This window comes from Empidonax traillii, unplaced genomic scaffold (assembly GCF_003031625.1).
Source record: "Empidonax traillii isolate 1590-97213 ecotype Southwest subspecies unplaced genomic scaffold, ASM303162v1 scaffold482:size1200881, whole genome shotgun sequence".
NCBI classification, from domain to species: Eukaryota; Metazoa; Chordata; class Aves; order Passeriformes; family Tyrannidae; genus Empidonax; species Empidonax traillii.
This window is the reverse complement of record NW_020955675.1, coordinates 971,142-989,760: the sequence shown is the minus strand read 5'-3', so window position 1 is coordinate 989,760 and position 18,619 is coordinate 971,142. Positions and strand designations below refer to the sequence as shown.

Genomic DNA, 18,619 nt, shown 5'->3' with positions numbered 1-18,619 from the left:
ACATGAGAGTGCCATCAGGAAGAGGCTGGCACATTTGCCATGTTGTGTGTTATGTGGGCAAGGGTTCTTCACCATCACTAGTTAAAAACCTCACAGGCTCCCTGTTAGCACTGAACAAGCTTAATAATGACCACACAGGAAACCTTTGAAATGGTGACAGAAATATGGGCCTCCCACCAGAGCAAAAAATATGACCTTTTTAAAACTACCAAGTCAGGAAATTTGATACTGGAAGGGAACAAGCCCAGTGAAATAAATCAGGTGATAGTTACTAAGTACCTGTGTCAAGATAAAGGGCAAATAAAACTCAAGGCATTCTATCCAGTGAATTGTACTGAGGGAATGAACTGCACTGCAGGCCAGTCAGAGGTGTTTGTGCAAGGTAACCAGGCTATAATTTACACTATGAGGAACTACACTTCAAGCATAATTCAACTTCTGAATCCCAATATATTTAGAGTATACTTTCCTATTTATAAATTAGAATGTGCTGTTGCTATACAGGCTTTCCACTTGATACATTGTTATGTCTACTAAAAATAAAAGAAAGATACTGGCATTGAATTTGCATTTTTGAAACCTTATGTAAATGAACATTCATAGAGAGGCCTCAAGAGTAATATATCTATTAATAAGGAAATCTTGCACTGATAGAATAGCCCTGTTTCAAGAAATTCTGGGTAACCAAGACCAAGTCAGAGCAGATTTAACCTCACTCAGTTCTTCTCCCACGAGTCCTCCCCCACTGCAACCTGTGCTTCTTGCTTTTCTGAGTGTTTAGGTACATCTGAAAATGTGGGCACATCCCAAATATGGGGAGCTGGACATTCTGTGGTAGTTCAAGCTTTCTTCTTTGGATAATCTTATTTATTTTTAAGGCTAAAGCATGTGGAAAGAAGCATTCCTGGGATGGAGTAACTGGACTCTGAAGTGCAGGATCTCACCAAGTGCCCAGTTAGACTTTTACAGGGAAAAAAATTCTTGTAACGTGTCACCTTTTGCATTTTTAATGAGGACAGCAACCTTACATTACAAATGCTTATCTCAGAATACACCAGGATTTTGAGAAAATGAGTCAGGTGCTGACCAAACCTCACTTGGAACTGTTCTGGATGGATAACTATCATTTTCTCTGAGACTTTAGTAAGTTATGTTACCCTTCATTTGCTTGTCTAAACTGCTGATTAGCTTTATCCTTCACCTCCAATAAGCTGGCCAGAATCCATGATAGGAGTGATGGCAGTTCAGTTTTTAGGGGATTCTTTTATTTGCCATCCCATTTTCACACAAAATCAGATGAAACCAAAAGAAAATGTTTTCAGTGAAACTGAATTAGTTGCACAACCCGAAGATCCTGGACTATTTATTCCCAGATACAGTAGTTCATCAGCTCTAAAACTCTCAGCTTTATTAAGTGCTTGTCAGAATGAATGATAATGCCAAGTGCTGGCAGGATAATGAACGACTGCCAGGAGAAATGGATCGTCACACAAAGCTCTCGGAAACACAAAGATGATGACGAGAGCAACACTCCAAGCTACACCTACAGTTTTTCTCCTTTCCCATTTTTTCCCCCTGTTTTGTGCAATTTTCTTCTGTCTCGGGTTTACTTGGCTGGAACAAAGGTGGAACACGAAACAAATTGTGGCTAAATTCTCTGGAGATGTGAAGTACAACTCTGCTGCAATCAGTGGATAACTGCATAGTCATGCTACAGATGGATTTGCTCTCCATGCAAAGAATTCAGCAAGCACTCTAATATATTCACTTATTTCACAGTTATTAGATTTGCCCTCTGATGAACATCTATCTTATCTACTCTGTTAGCACATTATTCCCTCCTGTTGCTTCCCACACCATATAAAGCTAGAGGAAGATTATTACAAGTGGAGATTGGAAATTATTTTTGGACACCACATAAACAAGTTCAGTTCTCGGATCTTCCCATACAGTACCACCTTCCAGCTGATGAAAGTAAGCTTTAACCACAAAGTAAACAAAACAGGGAAGAGAGGGTTTAACTGAACCCTCAACTTCTTTGACTGTACAAGGATTGGGAAGGGATAGACTGCAAATTCCAGCTTGGAAAACATCACTCACAAAAACAGCCCCTATTTGTAGCAGAAGCACAACAAGCAGGCAGGGCTATTCAGCTAAACAAGCACTACACACACTTTCAAAACCATGTTCCATAGGGTACAAGACCCAAGATGAGAAAGACACTCGGGAGGTTTAGCATCATTTGGATTCTGACTTTTTTCCACCACCCCCAAATAAGCTCCATTTACAGTTTTTACATTATTTACAGCATTAAGGCAGCACAGGGATCCAGAGGCCACAGTCAGAGTTGCAAAGGGTCGGGCGGGGAAGAAAAAGGTCACACTGCAGATGCATTTTGGTTTGGAGTAGAGGTAGGAAGAGGAGATGGATGGAAAAGTCAAAAATCTAGCCCTAAAAATGGGCTATTTCCCCCTCTCATTTAGCCTTTATGTTACATACTAACAGGATTTCTGGTATTCACATGTGAAGGAAGCCATGTAAGACATCCAAGAGATCCCACTGCCTCCCCTAAGTCCTGTCAGCTTTCTGAGCTCCAAAACAGGACGAGATTACAGGGAGAGAAAAACAGATTCAGGTCAGCAACCCTGAACACAAAAGCTGTCCTTGCAGTGTGGGTAATAGTGAGAAAAGCAATTGCCCGTGAATTCTTGCTGAAGCAAAAGCAATTAGATTTTACAAAAAAAAAAAAAAAAAAAGGAAACAGCTAGAAATAAGTTTTCTTTAAAAGGATAGCACAGACACCATTTCCCTCGATTCAGTCCCACCATCAGAATCTCTCAAACATCTGAAAAGCAGGAGTAGCCACTTTTATTCCAGGTGGCCACGAAATGGATTTGGCCTTTTCAACTTCTGGTGTACTTAGAAAAGGTTATTACAAAGCACCCGGAGAAGAAGAAAACAATTTTGAAGTAACTGGATCTCAAGTTTAAAGTCAAATCTTCAGGTTTGAGAAGTAGAGAGGAGAGGGGATAAAAAAAAAATAAAGAGGGAAAAGAAGGAAGAATGATGAAGACACTCAATAAAAACAAAATAATTTCAAAGACTGACAAGGGCCAGCACCTCCAGGGACCACCTCAGCCACAGCTGCCTCTTCCTCCACAGGGGATGTGACAAAGCAGAAATGAGATATCTGCCTAAGCAAATAAAAGCTGCACTTCCTTTAAGCAGAGTAATTCAGTGCTTCATTATTAGTGGGGAAAAAAAGCTCAGCTTTGAGACAGTCAAGTCCAGAATCTGCCCAACTTTCACGGGGGTTTCTGTGCCCACCAAAACTTCACTTAAACAGGGTCTGTTTTCAGAGAACAGCAAGTCTCATGGTAGGGAAAACAGAAAAGGGTTTCCAGGGTTGCAAATCATTACTCGCCTCAAAATTTAAGAGCACGTGAATTCATTTTAGGAAGCGACTGTGACCAACGATGCTGGCAAATGACAGCTGGAAAATTAACTGAGTAGGGATGAAAACCTGCTCCATATTTCCAGAGTAACTGTCGGGGTTTGCCCTGTAGTTATTGTCATCTGTGAGATGCTGGAAAGCCTTTCTGAGCAGAGAAAATTAAGCAAGGGTAAATAAACTTGTTAGGACACATCCTTGTGTTGCACATGACACCACAGGGTCTGTATCCACACACAAAATAGTGCAGGTTTATCTCCCTGGAGAAAGCAGAGAAGCAAACACTTTTTCAGGTGTATCAGGACGTCACGATGAACGGCACCACTACAGCCAAGTTTGAAACTAGTCCTACAATCTGCATCAAACCTTGAATTTCGGCATCATTTAGACCAAGCTCTTGTTCCAATCTGACTTGGAGAATATTTGAGTTTCCCTGTGGAGGCTGTAGCTTCTAGTTGAAGTTTTACAAAACTCAAATTCGCTTTGGAATTTTAAATTTTCCATTCTAGAAAAAACTGAAATACATCAACCATAAAAATGAAAATTTAATTTCTACAGCCACAGAGGATGTCAATTGTGGTGGCCTATTACTGACATATCATTGCATAAAATAACAAAGTGAAACTTTAAGGTGCCTTTAGCATACGTTTAAGCCTCCTCCCATCCTTCCCCCTGTTCCAGGCAGGGATAGTGCTTATTTAAGACTGCAACAGAAATACAAAATAATCCAGTAAGTATTATTTCCTTTCTAACTTGTTTAGGTTAATCACACAACCAGTGCTTGGATTAGATACTCCAAGGCTTTTATTTGTCAATAGTCTCATATTTTCGGGTGGAAACAGAATAAAACACCACATGCCTGACATATCTGAGCAAGATCCAGAGAGACAAAAAAACAAACCTCATCCTGCAACCTCCCTGGGGAAATCTTTATTCATTTTAATACTTGTTCAGTCAGCTGTCTCTGTGAATGACAAGGTTTTATCTCTAATGTGAATGGCTTCGAAGGCTACTTGCATTATCCATTCTTCAGCAGCTGCTGCTGAAACCACAGGGTTGCAAACTTATAATTAAATCCAGCTGCCACTACTGTGAGCTCAGTTATATCGAAGTGAGCAGCAATGCCTCGTGGTTGCTGGCAAGATTCTGTCTCTCTTTCTAGACAATGCAATTAACTCTTCTGCCCCTTTTAGATGAAATAAACATCAGCACTGAAAACGCTGTTAAATGACTGTAAAATCGTATTTATACAGGAGAATTCTGTTGCGGTCCTTACACCTGAGGAAACAAATTTCTAGGGGAGTGACGGCTGACAACAAATGGCTGTTCCCTTAAAAGCACTGAGAGGACACTCAAGGAGACACAAGGCACAGGATGAAAGGAGTTTCCTGTAGAAACAGAGTAGGAAAGGATACACATTTAAAGATCTGCTCTTAAGGCTCTGGCATAAAGCACATATCAAGATCCAGCTCGAACAAAATGCAGGAGAGGAACCAGGACAGGCACCACAGGCCTTCCTTTGATGCTAAAATAATTTCTTAAAGACCACTGTCCGTGTCTTGGATCAGACTTAGAGATACCAGCCCAGAGAAGCTGTGGCTGCCCCACCCCTGGAAGTGTCCAAGGCCAGGTTGGACAAGGGCTTGGAGCAACCTGGTCTACTGGAAGGTGTCCCTGCCCATGGCAGGGAGGTAGAACAAGATGATCTTCAAGGTCTGTTAAGACCCAAACCAATCCATGATTCTATAATGCAATCCTGACTGAACAGCTGTACACACACTTTTCTAGAGGTATCCTTTTTTTTCTTTTACAGTCAAAATCTGTTCACATTCACGTGTCAAAGTGTTTAAGTCAGCTACCTAAATTTGACTTTGTCAGTCACAATTCTTGAGGTGCTGCTCAAGGCAACTCCACTTCCTACCTTTTATAAGAAACATTGCAATGACAATCCCCAAGAACACTTCATGGCAGTAACAGCAATCAGCAATGACAAGCAAGACTAATTCCACAGGCAACTCAGCGTTGTTTGAGAGGAGTTCTCTTGTTTGTACCTTTTTGGAAACCTTCATCATTCCAAACATTTTTGAGGATGGGTGAGAAAGCCCAGCAGAAGACAGAAGCGCTTGACCTCTCGCTCCAAGCACAGGAAGGCGAAAAAACAGGGAGAGCTATTTGTTGAGAGGAGAACGAGATGCACAGTGATCACCTCCACATTCACTCTGAAAAACTCCCAAAATTCACTGGCAAAATGATTTTTAAATATCTGTTGGATATTCTGCCAAATGAGTTAAAGCCCCACATTATCTAGATGCTTTTGTAATACAGGGTTTGCATTCAGAGCTACATAAACACGTCATGAACTGGGTGTTGTCACAGCCTAAACTCATCCCCATCACCGGATTGTGATCCAGCTCAAACCCCTCTGCACTGCACTGAAGCAAGCTGCAAACTCAAATCAATTTGCCCACGGCCACAGAGACCAGCAAGAGTCATGAAATAGAAGCCAGATGTTCCTGGAGTCTCAAGGTCTGCTCACTCACCTTTTGGTAGTGAGGTGGGGGGGTGTGAATTCATCTGCAAACGTCTCTGCACACAACATTCAGCACATTTCCTGAACCAACCACAGAATAAATAAATGCCAGCAGCCAGAAAGCAACTTTTCCCCTATTATTTTTCACTTAGTGCTTGCTGCAAAAGGTAAACAGCTATTGGTAGCAAAGACAATAAGGGTGAATTCACTCAAGTGGTTATTCTGAGGTTCATTTGCTTCTGACATCTTTGTTTGCTGTTTCCCCACTGCCTCTGTCTACCTGTCCCTCCACCCTGATGGCTGTGAAGCCCAGGCACTCAAGAGCCTTTCAGCAAGATGGGCTGATTATTATATCCTGTCATATCCAAGAGAGAGCCAGTCACGATTTTCCAACCAGTGTTTTACCACTCTCATTTCAGAACGGCCGGGCTTTTATTCCTCCTGGCTTTTCAGTGGCTACTTTCAAGGGCTTTTTATCTGGAGAGGTTCATATCTTACCAGCACTGAAAGGTGTTTCCACAGACAGCACTGGCAAAGAACAGGTGGGTGTGAACAGGGAAGAAAAGGCAGGGGGGAGGCAAAGAAAAACAAATGGAAAGGTTGGAGGAAGCCAAACTTTCAGGGTTTATGGATCCTTCCCAGGATCTTGCTCATAACTGGAATCAACCTCTGAATCAGCTGTTATCTACCACTTAGATAACATCATTTTATCTTAATGATAACCTTTTTTCTTGAGAGATTGCAGATAGCCTGGACCTTCTGCACTGTTCCATGAACTGCATTTGCCTCTGCACCAAAGAACATCCAACTCCTCTTTCTCGTGGGTTTCTAATCAGCTCCAGGCCTGTGACACACTTCATATTTAGGTCCAGTGATCTCTAGTCACAAACTAACACAAATACATAATGTATAAAATTTAATATTCAAATCATAGTATGTTTGAAGTCTCAGGACACCTATCAGCTGCCATCGAAGTGCAGAGTGCAGGAGATAGACTAGAGAGAGGTGTGTCACCGTGAGACCAAACCCTGACAGCAGGTGACTTCTGACAGATCCACAGCCAGGGGGTGATGACACTGTAGATTAGAAAGACTTTTTTTTTTTTTAAAGACTTAAAATAGTCTCTTTTTCAAAACATTGTAAAATCCAATGCAAAATTTATAGGCTTCCTTAAGGTTTAGGGGTAATAAAAAAAAAAAAAAAAAAAATCAAGCAGCTCATTTTTGTTTTTCAGATTTTTGAGGTAATTAGGTCACTGAAGTGATGAAGGTCTCCAGCTATCTGAAAGGTTATATCAGAGACTTTACTCTGGCTAAAATTTCAGTAAAGTTGGTAAACTAATCACACACTCAAAGAGAAAGACATCAGAGGGTTTTTTTCCATTTTCCCCTTGCTTCTGGAAGGGCCAAACCTGGATTTGTAGACCTTGTGATGCTTCACAGCCCCACCCAAGGCAACTTGCAAGGTCATCAAGGGGCAGATTGCATGAGGAGCATCCAAATGAAGGCGGGGTGACAGCAGGACACCAATAGCACCATTAGCAGGACTAATGCAGTAAGAACAGCACTATCAAATAAGATGCTGACAATGAGAGGGGAAATTTGAAAAGGTCACCCTTACTTTTAGCAAGGGCAAAATTTTCAAGCCAACTGAAGCAGGACTTTAAATCCAAAGTCACCAAAAATAAGTTAAATAAGGGGTATTTTTCGAATGCACCTTGAGCAGCAGAACACTTAACACTGAATAAAAACCACCTGCAACAGCCTTTGAAGCAGTTTTAAGTGTCTGTGAAATCTTCAGTGTAGAAAAGAATCCCAGCAAAGAGCTAATTATTTACTGGATTCTCAGATCAGTTCACCTAAACCGAGGGCTTCCGCTTTTGCAATACGACAAATTTATGCTGAGATTTAAAACCTGGACTGCCTGCTCTTTCACTGAATTAAAACCATTTGCTTTAGAACTGGCTGAGATGAGAGTGTCTACTTCTTTAACACAACACCAAGCCATCTACTCGCTGGCCACAACCAACCTGCCACACGCCAAGTGAAGACACTTCAGCCCCGTCCTTGCTGCTTCACACACGACAAAGAGAAAGGAGGCGCCACGGTCTGCTCTTCACTTGTGATGAGATGAAAACACACCACCACACCTCGTTAGCTGTGTGCCTGCTGCTTAAAACACACTCGTGCTTTCAAGTTTTCGCCACTTGGAAGGGTTTTGGATGCCCCAGCACACAGCGCTGCTGGCGCTCTGACAAGTGCTAAGGAAGGGCTCGTTACGGCTGTCCCTCGTGCAGCCACAAGGGATGGCACAGCTCTCACCCACCCAGCCCACAGGATGCTCTCAAAAGCTGTCAAGAGCTCACTTGGGGCTCCTTCACTGCGACAGGAAGCACCAGAAGCACCTACACCTTCGTTTTTGCTGTCTGCCAGCGCTCCTCAATCACCAGAAGAGAACGGTGGCCAAACATGAGGTACAGGACGGATGGATCGGTTTTCCTGGGAGTTGAAAAGGAGCAGAGGAAGAACAGGAGAGCAGGTCCCACTAGGAGTAGAGGGTGATCACAAGGTTTCTTCCCACCAGAGGACAGGTACTTTGCAATCCTGGGCAGCATAATCAGTCATCTCTGCTTCCCTTGCCATGAGAAGCTCACTGGAATTTCACTAATGAGACTGAGTCATTTGGAGCAGAATGACTGTGCTAGCACAGGAAAAAAAACCCAAACCTGATATCTTCAAGATATTTTATACACTAAACTAGAGCAATCTGAGAATTAATTATCTTTGCACCCTCCTCTCCACTCTCCCTATGGGCTAATGGAGAATTTTCATGATAAAAATGTTACCTTTGGTAAAACTGCACAGGTCTCATAACCAAAATATGGGAGGATAAAAAAAGGCCAGAACACCTGGAACAGTGAAGGTTCTGACATCAACAGCCCTGCATAAGCACTTTAAGAACTAATCTACCCTCAGAAATACTCAAGCATTATCTCATTTCTCTGGGAAACAGAGATCCATGAAAACAGAAGACATCTCCCTGAGCTCTCACTTTCCCACTTGCTATTTTAAAGGACCTCCAGAGGAGGAGAATTTGTAGCACTGGCTCACAGGTATACACTGCCTTGTGAGGCTGTCGTAGGTCTTCAGTCTCTAAGAAGAAGATCTGCATCTCTACAAGACACCAGGATGGCAGACAGTGCATTAATCAGAAGTTTTATCAAATAAGTCTTTGCAGGAAGGAGAGGAAAATGGAAGAAAATTCTTTTTTCACAGTGAATGAGCAAATATTTTTATTTGCGAGAAGCAACATCAAAATTCCCGCCATTTTAATCAGTGGTTTAAAAAAAAAAAAAAAAAGACACTTTTGTTTTAAGTAGTTCTGTAGTGTAAACTCTGAACTACCTGGACTAGGAGGTGCTGACATTTTTGTTTCCCAGAATCTTTATGTAGTTCAATATCTTAATAGCGTGTGACCAGAGCTAGGGAAGAGATTGACAGCCAGTCAATGAACTGATGAATATCTATCTCATAAGCATTTCATTTAGCTACCCATGCAGTGTGCATTTTGCCTTTATATACACATTCCAATGCCATTATCTGACACTTAATTACTTGGGTCTCAAAGCGCTTTACAAAGGAACACGCTGTCATTATCAACACTTCATGGACAAAGGAATCCAGGCATGGTGGGATAATTTGCTAAAAGTTACTGCACTAATATCCAAGGTCAGTGGCAGGTGAAAAAGAGAGCTCTTATCAGGCAAGCACTGCACTCAGCAGACCACACTGCACTCGAGATGTGGGCTTGGGAAGCTTTTCCTACAATCCCCTGTAATCTACATCAGGCACTGTAAAAGCATTTAAAATTCCACCTGTGTTACAGCAAACATTACAGTGTAAAATTTAAATCTATAGACACTTGATCTGTTAAACACTGGAATATTGTGTGCAGCTTTCTCCCAGTGATTAAGCTGAGATGACAAACATCATGTCACCATAAGATGACTTTCCTGACAAGTCTGCCCTGGACATTCCTCACCTGTTTTTAAACATCTTCTGATAACATCCATCATCTCACAGAGTTGTAGTTATTCTTTCCTAATTATGGGAGCCTCTTGCAAAAACCTTAATAATGGTGAGACTTTGCTGCAGTCATGAAATTACAAAACCTGTAATTTTTTTTTTCAGTTATCACTCTGTCTTTAACTATTGAAACCATCAGGAGACACTTGGTAAAACCAGCAACAACTTGAGGTTTGATGACAAAACGTTTAAGAGCCAAAGCTAACCCCTCATTTTGCACTGAGCAATTTTATGTACACGAAGAGTAAATAATACTTGTTTGTAGAATTTGGGATGTTTTTACTACCTGCCTGTCCACGTGCACGTCCCAGGGCTGAACTAAACAAGCTAAATGAAATTAATTTACTTTCATGTCCAGCTCAGGTGGCCAGCAGGCCTTGAACAAGATTACCAGGACAAGTAGTGAATAACAATGACACCAGCACTGCAGCAGACTCGATTCTCAGCGCTGGGTTTTACCTTCTCATTTTGTTACAAATCTTCTCTCTCTTTCCCTGGGAGAAGGGGGGATCACAATGTCCAAACAAGTTAAAAAAAAAAAAAAAAAAAAGAAAATAGGAAGAAATCCAGCTTGCAAGTTCACATTGTAATTGATATAAGTCTATTATTACAAGATGAATTGCAGCAGACAATGCCAGAGACAGCTCAATCTGTTACCGAATCCCTGTAATGGCTGGATGAAGAACTCGACCATTTCACCCATAAATCTTTCTTCTGAGTTTTTATTTGCTGCTTGTGTGCGTGAAATAATAAAACTGAGGAGTGACGTGTGCAAGAGATGCAGTAACACATTTCTAAACACAATTACAGCAAGTTTGTTATAGGACCCCTGACCCTTTCAGCATCTAATCAGGAACATGTCGTGCTCCAGGCTGCAAAAACACCACGGGATATCTTTGAAAAGTCATTAGCTGAGATCATGTCAATTGTGAATAATCATCTCTGCTCAGGTTGCAGTGACACTGGGCTGTCATGAGTCATTCCAGATGATCCATTACAAACTTTCTGTAGGACAGACCAGGACAAGTCTTCATTTCCAGGATGCTGATCTATTTCCTAACTTAATGGCAAGCAAACCCCACCAACAGGAAAAGCAAGATTAGAAGGTGCTTGAGATGTATGTTACCATTTACTTTTTACAGTAACTGAATTTAATAATATTTTTATAATTCCTGGCCTATTGTCTGCAGATCATAGTACCCAGCAAGGAGATCATGAGAGTCACTGCAAGAGTGGAACTTCAGAATTAACTGTCAACACTGATGACAGAAACAGAAAGAAGATAAGCAAAAGGGTTGTGGAGGGGGAGATATAAAATGGGATACAGGCAGCAATTTTGCTCCAGTGAGTGCAGGTGCAGCTATGAAATGCCCACGATTCCTCCTCTGTCAGGAGATTGACAGGAGGCCACAAAACCAAAAGTGACAGAAACCAAGATTACAACCAAGAACGTCTGAGGGGCAGATTTCTGCCAGCAGTTTATGGTCTCATATCCCGTTAGAGCCTCCCTTTCCCTGTGTAAAAGCCCTTGAAACACCTTCCTGAACAGTCCTGCCAAAGGGGCAGCTGAGGGACAGAGTCTCGAGGTACAAGGTCAGGGGCCTCAGCACCAGCAACAGCCTCACATCTCACAGGACCAGCTTTTCCACTGCCACTTTACAGCACGTGTTCCAAAAACAATCTGTGGTTCTCCTGGAACTCACCTATTCCACAGAACCCTCAAAGCAAAAGATGCTGGTAGAAGAGATTCCTTTTCCTTTAGTTCAAGTGCTGGAAGGAAAACAGTCGATTTTACAGTAAGGCTGCACAGGCAAGTAGGCAAGGCAGGGTCTAGACTTAATGATCACTTAAACCCACAGTGCATTACCATTAAGTAATGCAGCTGCATTAAATCCAAGCTACTTTCAACATCAGCCAAGAAAACTAGAGGCTGTAGCTGCTAGTCCCACAGTACATTTCTTATCCAGTTCTGCTTGCACAAACATGGTACAAACCCCACGAGCATCTGACTGCAGATGCCTGCAATGGTTAAGAGGCCTTACACTCTAAATTACCTTGCTTTTGTTAGGCAGGTGAATGGTCCATAACATTCTTCCTGAAAGGGGTTTTTTTTTCCTTCAGAATTTAATTTATAAACTTACTCCTGCCAGGCTGAGATAGCAGCTGCTGTATAAACCTGAAAATGATGACGACTGGAATTCCATTCAGACCCCGGGAATCAATAGGGAGCAGACAAACGACCAAGATAAAAAAGTTCCACCCAACTGCAAAGGGCAAGGGCTGCAGGACACCTCTCTTTGTTTTACAGTGTCTGCAGTCACCAGCCTGTGAAATAGAGACTGAACAATCTCAGTCCAGCCTGGAAATCTGACCTGTGCTGTCCACAGGCTGCACCCACACAATCTGCCTGTTGGGAATGTGTTAGTGCTGTAGGTATTTCCAAGCAAAAGGAGGCTCAAAAGACAAGCAAGAACAGTTCGTATTTTGCTAAAACTTACACTGCATTTGGTAAAAACTTCTCAGAGAGCCTGATCTTTCTTACCTTGAAACAGCAGCTCTTCTGTAAGCTAAGAACAAAGCAACCTGCACTGGTGTCACTCTGATTCATGTCAACTTATCTATATAAACTGGTTGTTTCTCCGGGCAGTAAAGAAATACGCAATCACAGCTTACCTGAACTAACTCTGTCTGAAGGCAGCTGCTGGCACAGTGCAGTCTCGTGTCAGCAGAACATTCACTGTGAGCAGCTCTGCACTTTATTTATTGTTACATTCCTTCTCACTTCTATTTCGTGACAGACAAGCCAGGTGAGGACGTGAACATATTAGAATGTAAAAGGGAAGACCCAAAGTATTTAAAAATCTGCCTTTCTTTGAACAAAACATAGCGTGCTTCAGTTGAAAAGGAAATTATCATTTGCCTGATACAAAAGAAATCCTTTGTCCCAACCACGGCCTACTCTGCAGGAATGACTTTCTTCCTTCCCTTAAGAAGCCAAATGGATGCAGCTCTGTAATTTTGGAGAGCTTCACACAGTATGTTAAATTACAAGACAAGCCATTGTGGGTTTATAGATTGTGAGCCAGTGTATGAGACATAAAGGATCCTCACTGAGAGTGGGTGATAGTCTAAGTCGTACAGAATTTAGTCTATCATATGCTAGAACACAGTGAAATGGAAGATTGGTGAATAAATTACTCCCAGAATACTAGAAATACTTGGCAGTGATCTGTAAAACCAGCCTTCCTACTTTCAGATGCACCAAAAGATGCCCCATGAACCTTTGGTTCACTTGTTACATTCTTTAGCCACTGTCCACCTGTTCTGACTCTGAATTTGCTTTCACAAGTGTAAAAGCAATGCCAAGAAATTCAGTAAGAGTACCACAAGGATGTGGAAGTTGAGAAGCAGTTGAAAGATATTCCACCAGACCCTATTACTGATATTCAATGATATTATCCTTTACAGACACTCACTCATCTGATATCAATCAAATTAAGTTTTCATCTTGCCTTGTTATAATTCAGTACCAAAAAAAAAATACAATTCCTGGAAAACATGAAAATGACCAAATAAACGCTCAGAAGTGCAGCAAAGGCATCTTTAGGTAAACATTAAAAAATATTCACGTTTTACCAATTGCTGCTGAACGTGCATTTTCCCCAAACACCAGAGGCATTTGAAACAATTTCCATTTGACTCACCATACTGGCAGCGAGGCCCCTGAAATCCTGCAGGACACTGGCACACCTGGGATCCTTCTTCAGAACATTTCCCTCCATTGAAGCAAGTGCCAGCTGTGCAGAGCACTGGTGCACACAAACAGAACGAAACAGGGGATTTGAGTTGGTTTTGTGCCAAGGATCCTCCAGAGCTGCCTTTGTCATAGCCCTGTTGTAACAACACCTTCCAAATAAGATGAAACCCAGCTTTTTGTTTAAGTGGAAAAGGTTGGGCTTCAGTAGAACTTGTTGTCATGGGTATGACTACCGTGTTGATATGAGGAAGTTTAATAAAAATAAGACTAAGATAATGCAGTTTAACTTGAAGATGCTTCAGAGGCAGAAGATAGTTTCTAAGGACTCAAAGCACTGCCTGAATCCAGAATGAAAGAGCAGAGGAACTGCTCCACAGCAAAGAACCACTGGTGTGCTAAAAAATGTTCTATGTGTGCAAGGGAATGACAATTCTTTCCTTCCTCCAACCCAGAACAGTTTTTATTTACAAAAACTTGAATTCCACAGACTTGAGCCAAAGTTGCAAAGAGTATCAAACATAAAAGAGTAATTCAACCACTTTGGTGCCTTAAAGAATTCAAAGCGAGTCTTGCACTGCTCTTTCAGGAAGAAAATAATTTCGTACTGCCACTGGTGCTCACATACATTAAATTCCTTTACACCAGAGATTAAAATACAGATTGTAAACACATCTCTGACTTCTTACATCTAAACAGGTGCGCACTAAATATGTAGATTCAGGCTAAAGTTAACAGGAACACCTCTCAGGCTTGTTTTTATTTTTTAACTACAAAGACAATCATAAAAGCAAGATGTCTGAACGCAGCCCTCAAGTTAGTTTGAAGATTAAAAAAATACGTAAGAACAGATGCTAACTTTCATACAGAAAATACAATTACTGACAAAACAGTAACAAAACTAAACACTGAGTAGGTTGCCATCTTCCACTGATGACTTGTTAACAGTGGTTGAAGTGCTTCCTCATCATTTATATTAAATTCCATCTTTTAGGAAAACATCCAATCATGATTAGATAGAAACAGGTTCTCATCAGATGGAGAACCACAGGGCAAAAACACAATTGCTCCAATGGTAACAACAGCGATGAAGAAGCCAATCCCAGGCAGGCTCTGCAGTGAGTGCTACGTCCAAGAAACAAGTGCCTCACAGCAGATTTCTTTGCATAATTTGGGTAACAGCAATAAATTTGGCTGGCCTGTCAAAGCCAGACTGGCACAAAAATGCTGCAACAACTATAATCAGAGTTAAGGCTGTTAATCTATACTGTCAGATTAAAATTAGATCTATCTGGTACTTTTACATGACTGCTTCTGTGTTTTCAAAAGGACGTTTCCTTTCCTCGTCACCAGATCACCTCTTTCGAACTGGAAATCCCCTGCTATAAACAGCGAGGCACAAAATCCATCTTTCTGGAAGTAGGCATCAGGAGGAAGGCTGAAGGGCTAGGGGTGTGCCATCTCCCTTGATTTGTCACAGTTTTGCCCCCAACTTACAGTGCAAACAGCCAGGCTCGTTGTCACGCTGGGCCCAGCCAGGGCAGCACTTGTAGACAGTCTGGTGCTCCATCCTGTACACCTGCTTGTAAACCGTGTAGTACCCAGACCTTGGAGGAGAGAAAGTTTCAGAGGACAATCACAACTTCTATTCCACCCATTCACATCTCATCAGCAACCAACTCTACTCATCTGTCATATTAACCAGACATTTTTTTTTTTCAAGCCTCTATCAGAAGCTCTTGTTGAAAATGAAGCAAATCCAGCAAACTGCATCCTGATAACATCCAATAGCTCTTCTATGTTCTTATGTCTGTGGGTTTTTTTGGTTTTTTTTTTTTTTTTTTTTTTGGAAGAATTTGTATTCAGGCTAGTCAAAGGTGAGTAATTTTGTTTTGCAATCAGTTTGGGGTTTAGTTGTTGGGAGAGTCAGATCTCCCATCAGTTCCAAGCATATGACAGAAACAGAAAGAAGTTTAATTTTTCAAAGTCAATGGCTTGACAGCTGGACTTCACCTGAACACGAATGAGACAGGAGCATTTTCTGATAATGTAAAATTGTGATCTAAAGCCAGCCAAGAAGTTCATGACCAACCTAAAACACATTAAAAAAGTCCCATTTTCTACTCAGAAAGAACAGATTTTAAGTAAAGTCTCAGCAGGGCACTTCGTCCATAACAAAGTCACACGCATTTCTGACAAAGTAAGTTCACAACTTTCTGACAAAGTAGAAGAACTTGCACGAAGTTTAATAGTGAAATCCATATATAATGATACAGATAATATATTACCTTCTCTCATAGCTCACACACCACCTCCTCTTTGTGCACCCTTGTTTCCACATCTTGACCATCCGACTGAAGGCTTGAACGCAGGGCTCTTGGTGTCCCACCAGCGCCAGCTCGAACACCGGGCACACATTGGGCCTTGAGGGAAAGAAGACGACACATTTTATTGTTTCCAGCATAAAATTCAGACATTTAGAGGAATGTGCATAAAATTATTCTACGTAGAACAGTTAATAACAGCTTGAAACAGCGTTTCTACAGCTGTTTAAAAACACTGCAGCTCTGTGCCTTGGGAAGTAGGACGTAAACACACACTGAAATTCAGTCTCCATGAGAGTCAGTGAAAGATTTACCACAGATTCAAGGGCAGATAAGATTTATCTAAACTACTGCCGGGGAAATTGTGTATTCTGCAAGAGCCCTCCCTTGCTATCAGTCCCCTCAGGGAAGCACATGAAATTCGTAAGGGGAAGCATCCTTGTTCTCTGCTGATTATTCCTAAAATAACAAGACCAAAATAAAAGCGCTGCTCTGGAGGATGATATGTAATCTTCATCCTGCTACCTAGCCAGAGTTCAAAAATAGCAGGATTGCAGGAGCTATGGAGGGTCAAAGAAAAGGTTACATGTCAATGGTTTTGCAGAGATTGTCACAGCCTTATCCCAGTTTCTTTGTCCTGGTGTAAATGAGGAAATTCTGTATGACAGAAAATAACAGCATCAAACTTTCAGGGTCTAACTAAAACCACAAAAAACGGAGAGAGTTTGTCATCTTTTGAGGCAGGAGCCTCCTGTAACAAAGTGAAATTAATTCAGTCATTTCTTCGAGTAGTTTACAGATTGTTAACACAATATTTTAACTACCAATTCCCCAAGACAGCCTGGTGAGGCTTTTCAAACTTAAGCCTCAATAACTAAAGCACAGAGGGGAACAGGGACCCACTCTGGCAATAACAATCAGCAGACAAGTCTTTTCCCCAAATTTCAGCCCTAGACCTCTCTTCAAGCTAAAAGAGTGATCAAATACCACACACACTGTCACCCTTCTTTCCTCTGTCAGTCGACACAGGTACAAACACGATCCTGAGCTACAAAACCAGGGGGGGGTTGCTCTAATAAGAGAGAACAGTTCCAGCCCAACAGCTGCCTGGCAGTTAGTTCTCATCAGCTACACTGGATATTGTTAATATCTCATTCAAGATTTATGGTGCTTTTTATCTCAGAGGCTCCCTATTATGTCTGAACACCGCACAAAGTAGCCTTGCTAATAATAGAGCACATCTTTCATCCACAGGTCTTCAAGTAGTTTACAAATATCATTAAATTAAGCCTGTGCAGAACAGGAAAATACCATAACCATGATGAATTTTACTGCTGAGCTGAATACACGGAAGAAACCCTGCCTAGATCAAACCCACTCCACAATATTCCCTGTATTCCACACAGGCTGGTGGTTCTGCCAAGCCCAGAGGATGGGAAATCCAGCCAGGTCTCCCAAAGGTACCACAGTTCCCAGGGAAATGCCTGGGATATTACCTCTGGGAAAAGAAGTCCTTTGCCCAACAAGGACACTTCAGGAGAGAGACAAATGAGATTTAAGAACAGATTTTGAAGCCAAGCACCCCCTCAGGAATTCAGGTAGCCAATGTTAAGAACATCAGAAAAAAGTCCACAACTGTATGCTCCAGTTCCCCTATCTCACCATGGAAAACCAGTAAAGAGTCCATTTGTACCAGAAAACCTTGTCTGACAGAAGTTACTTTCCTGAATTAGAATGTTTTTTGCTCCCAGGCTTTAGAGAAACTGCTCATCTCCATCATACTAAACCCCACTGCCAGTGGACATCCCCCCCTGTTCTTCCTTCTCCAATGCAGAGTCTAATTCCTATATTGCTCTGTATTTCCCATTCCTCCCCTGCCTGCAGCTGCCAACACCTTGAAGGAAGATAGAAGACAGTCACAGCACAGTTTCAGATTGCTGTAAATTCCTCCAGAAACCAGCCTTCCTCCACGTTCCCATGCCACTTCCATCACTTAGCAATCCTTCCCATGTGTTCCAGCTACCCCTTCCCTCTAGAATTACCTCCCCATTTAACAGCTTAAGTTCAGAGCCATTCTTCCCAAGCCATTCTCAGCCCAAAGTCTGCCATTTGTTTCCCATCTGAAGAAGATCTTTGTGTACCCAAAATCTTGCCTGCCCTTTTTTTTTTTTTTTGATTCCATTACGTCAGTTGGTCTAATAAAACCCTCTCCTTACTTAGCAACCACATCTCACTTAGAAGGCTTTTTAAAATGACTCTCCCTCCAGTGAATAGAACATCATGTTCTGATAATTCATGCATATCTCCTTTTATTAGAATTGCCTAAAACTTCCCAGATAAAGGTACATTCATATGCATCGCCCTTCCATAAATAAAAGGGAGAGGTTGACAGTGGTTGTAATGACATATTGAGCCCATCCCATAAGTTCCTGCTCATGTGATATTGCCATGTTTGCAGGAATAGCTGCATTGACT

General features: G+C 41.7%; 1 protein-coding gene across 1 annotated transcript in view; it reads right to left on the bottom strand.

Moving 5' to 3' along the window:
- The window catches only part of LOC114063687 (multiple epidermal growth factor-like domains protein 6), a 192,362-nt gene that overhangs the window by 163,810 nt on the left and 9,933 nt on the right, over window positions 1–18,619 (bottom strand). Inside the window, exons 2-4 of the mRNA XM_027896137.1 lie at window positions 16,109–16,243; window positions 15,318–15,427; window positions 13,771–13,875 (exon numbers count right to left, since the gene is read on the bottom strand). Of these exons, the coding sequence (XP_027751938.1) occupies window positions 13,771–13,875; window positions 15,318–15,427; window positions 16,109–16,243 (350 nt within the window). The remainder of the gene's footprint in view (window positions 1–13,770; window positions 13,876–15,317; window positions 15,428–16,108; window positions 16,244–18,619) is intronic.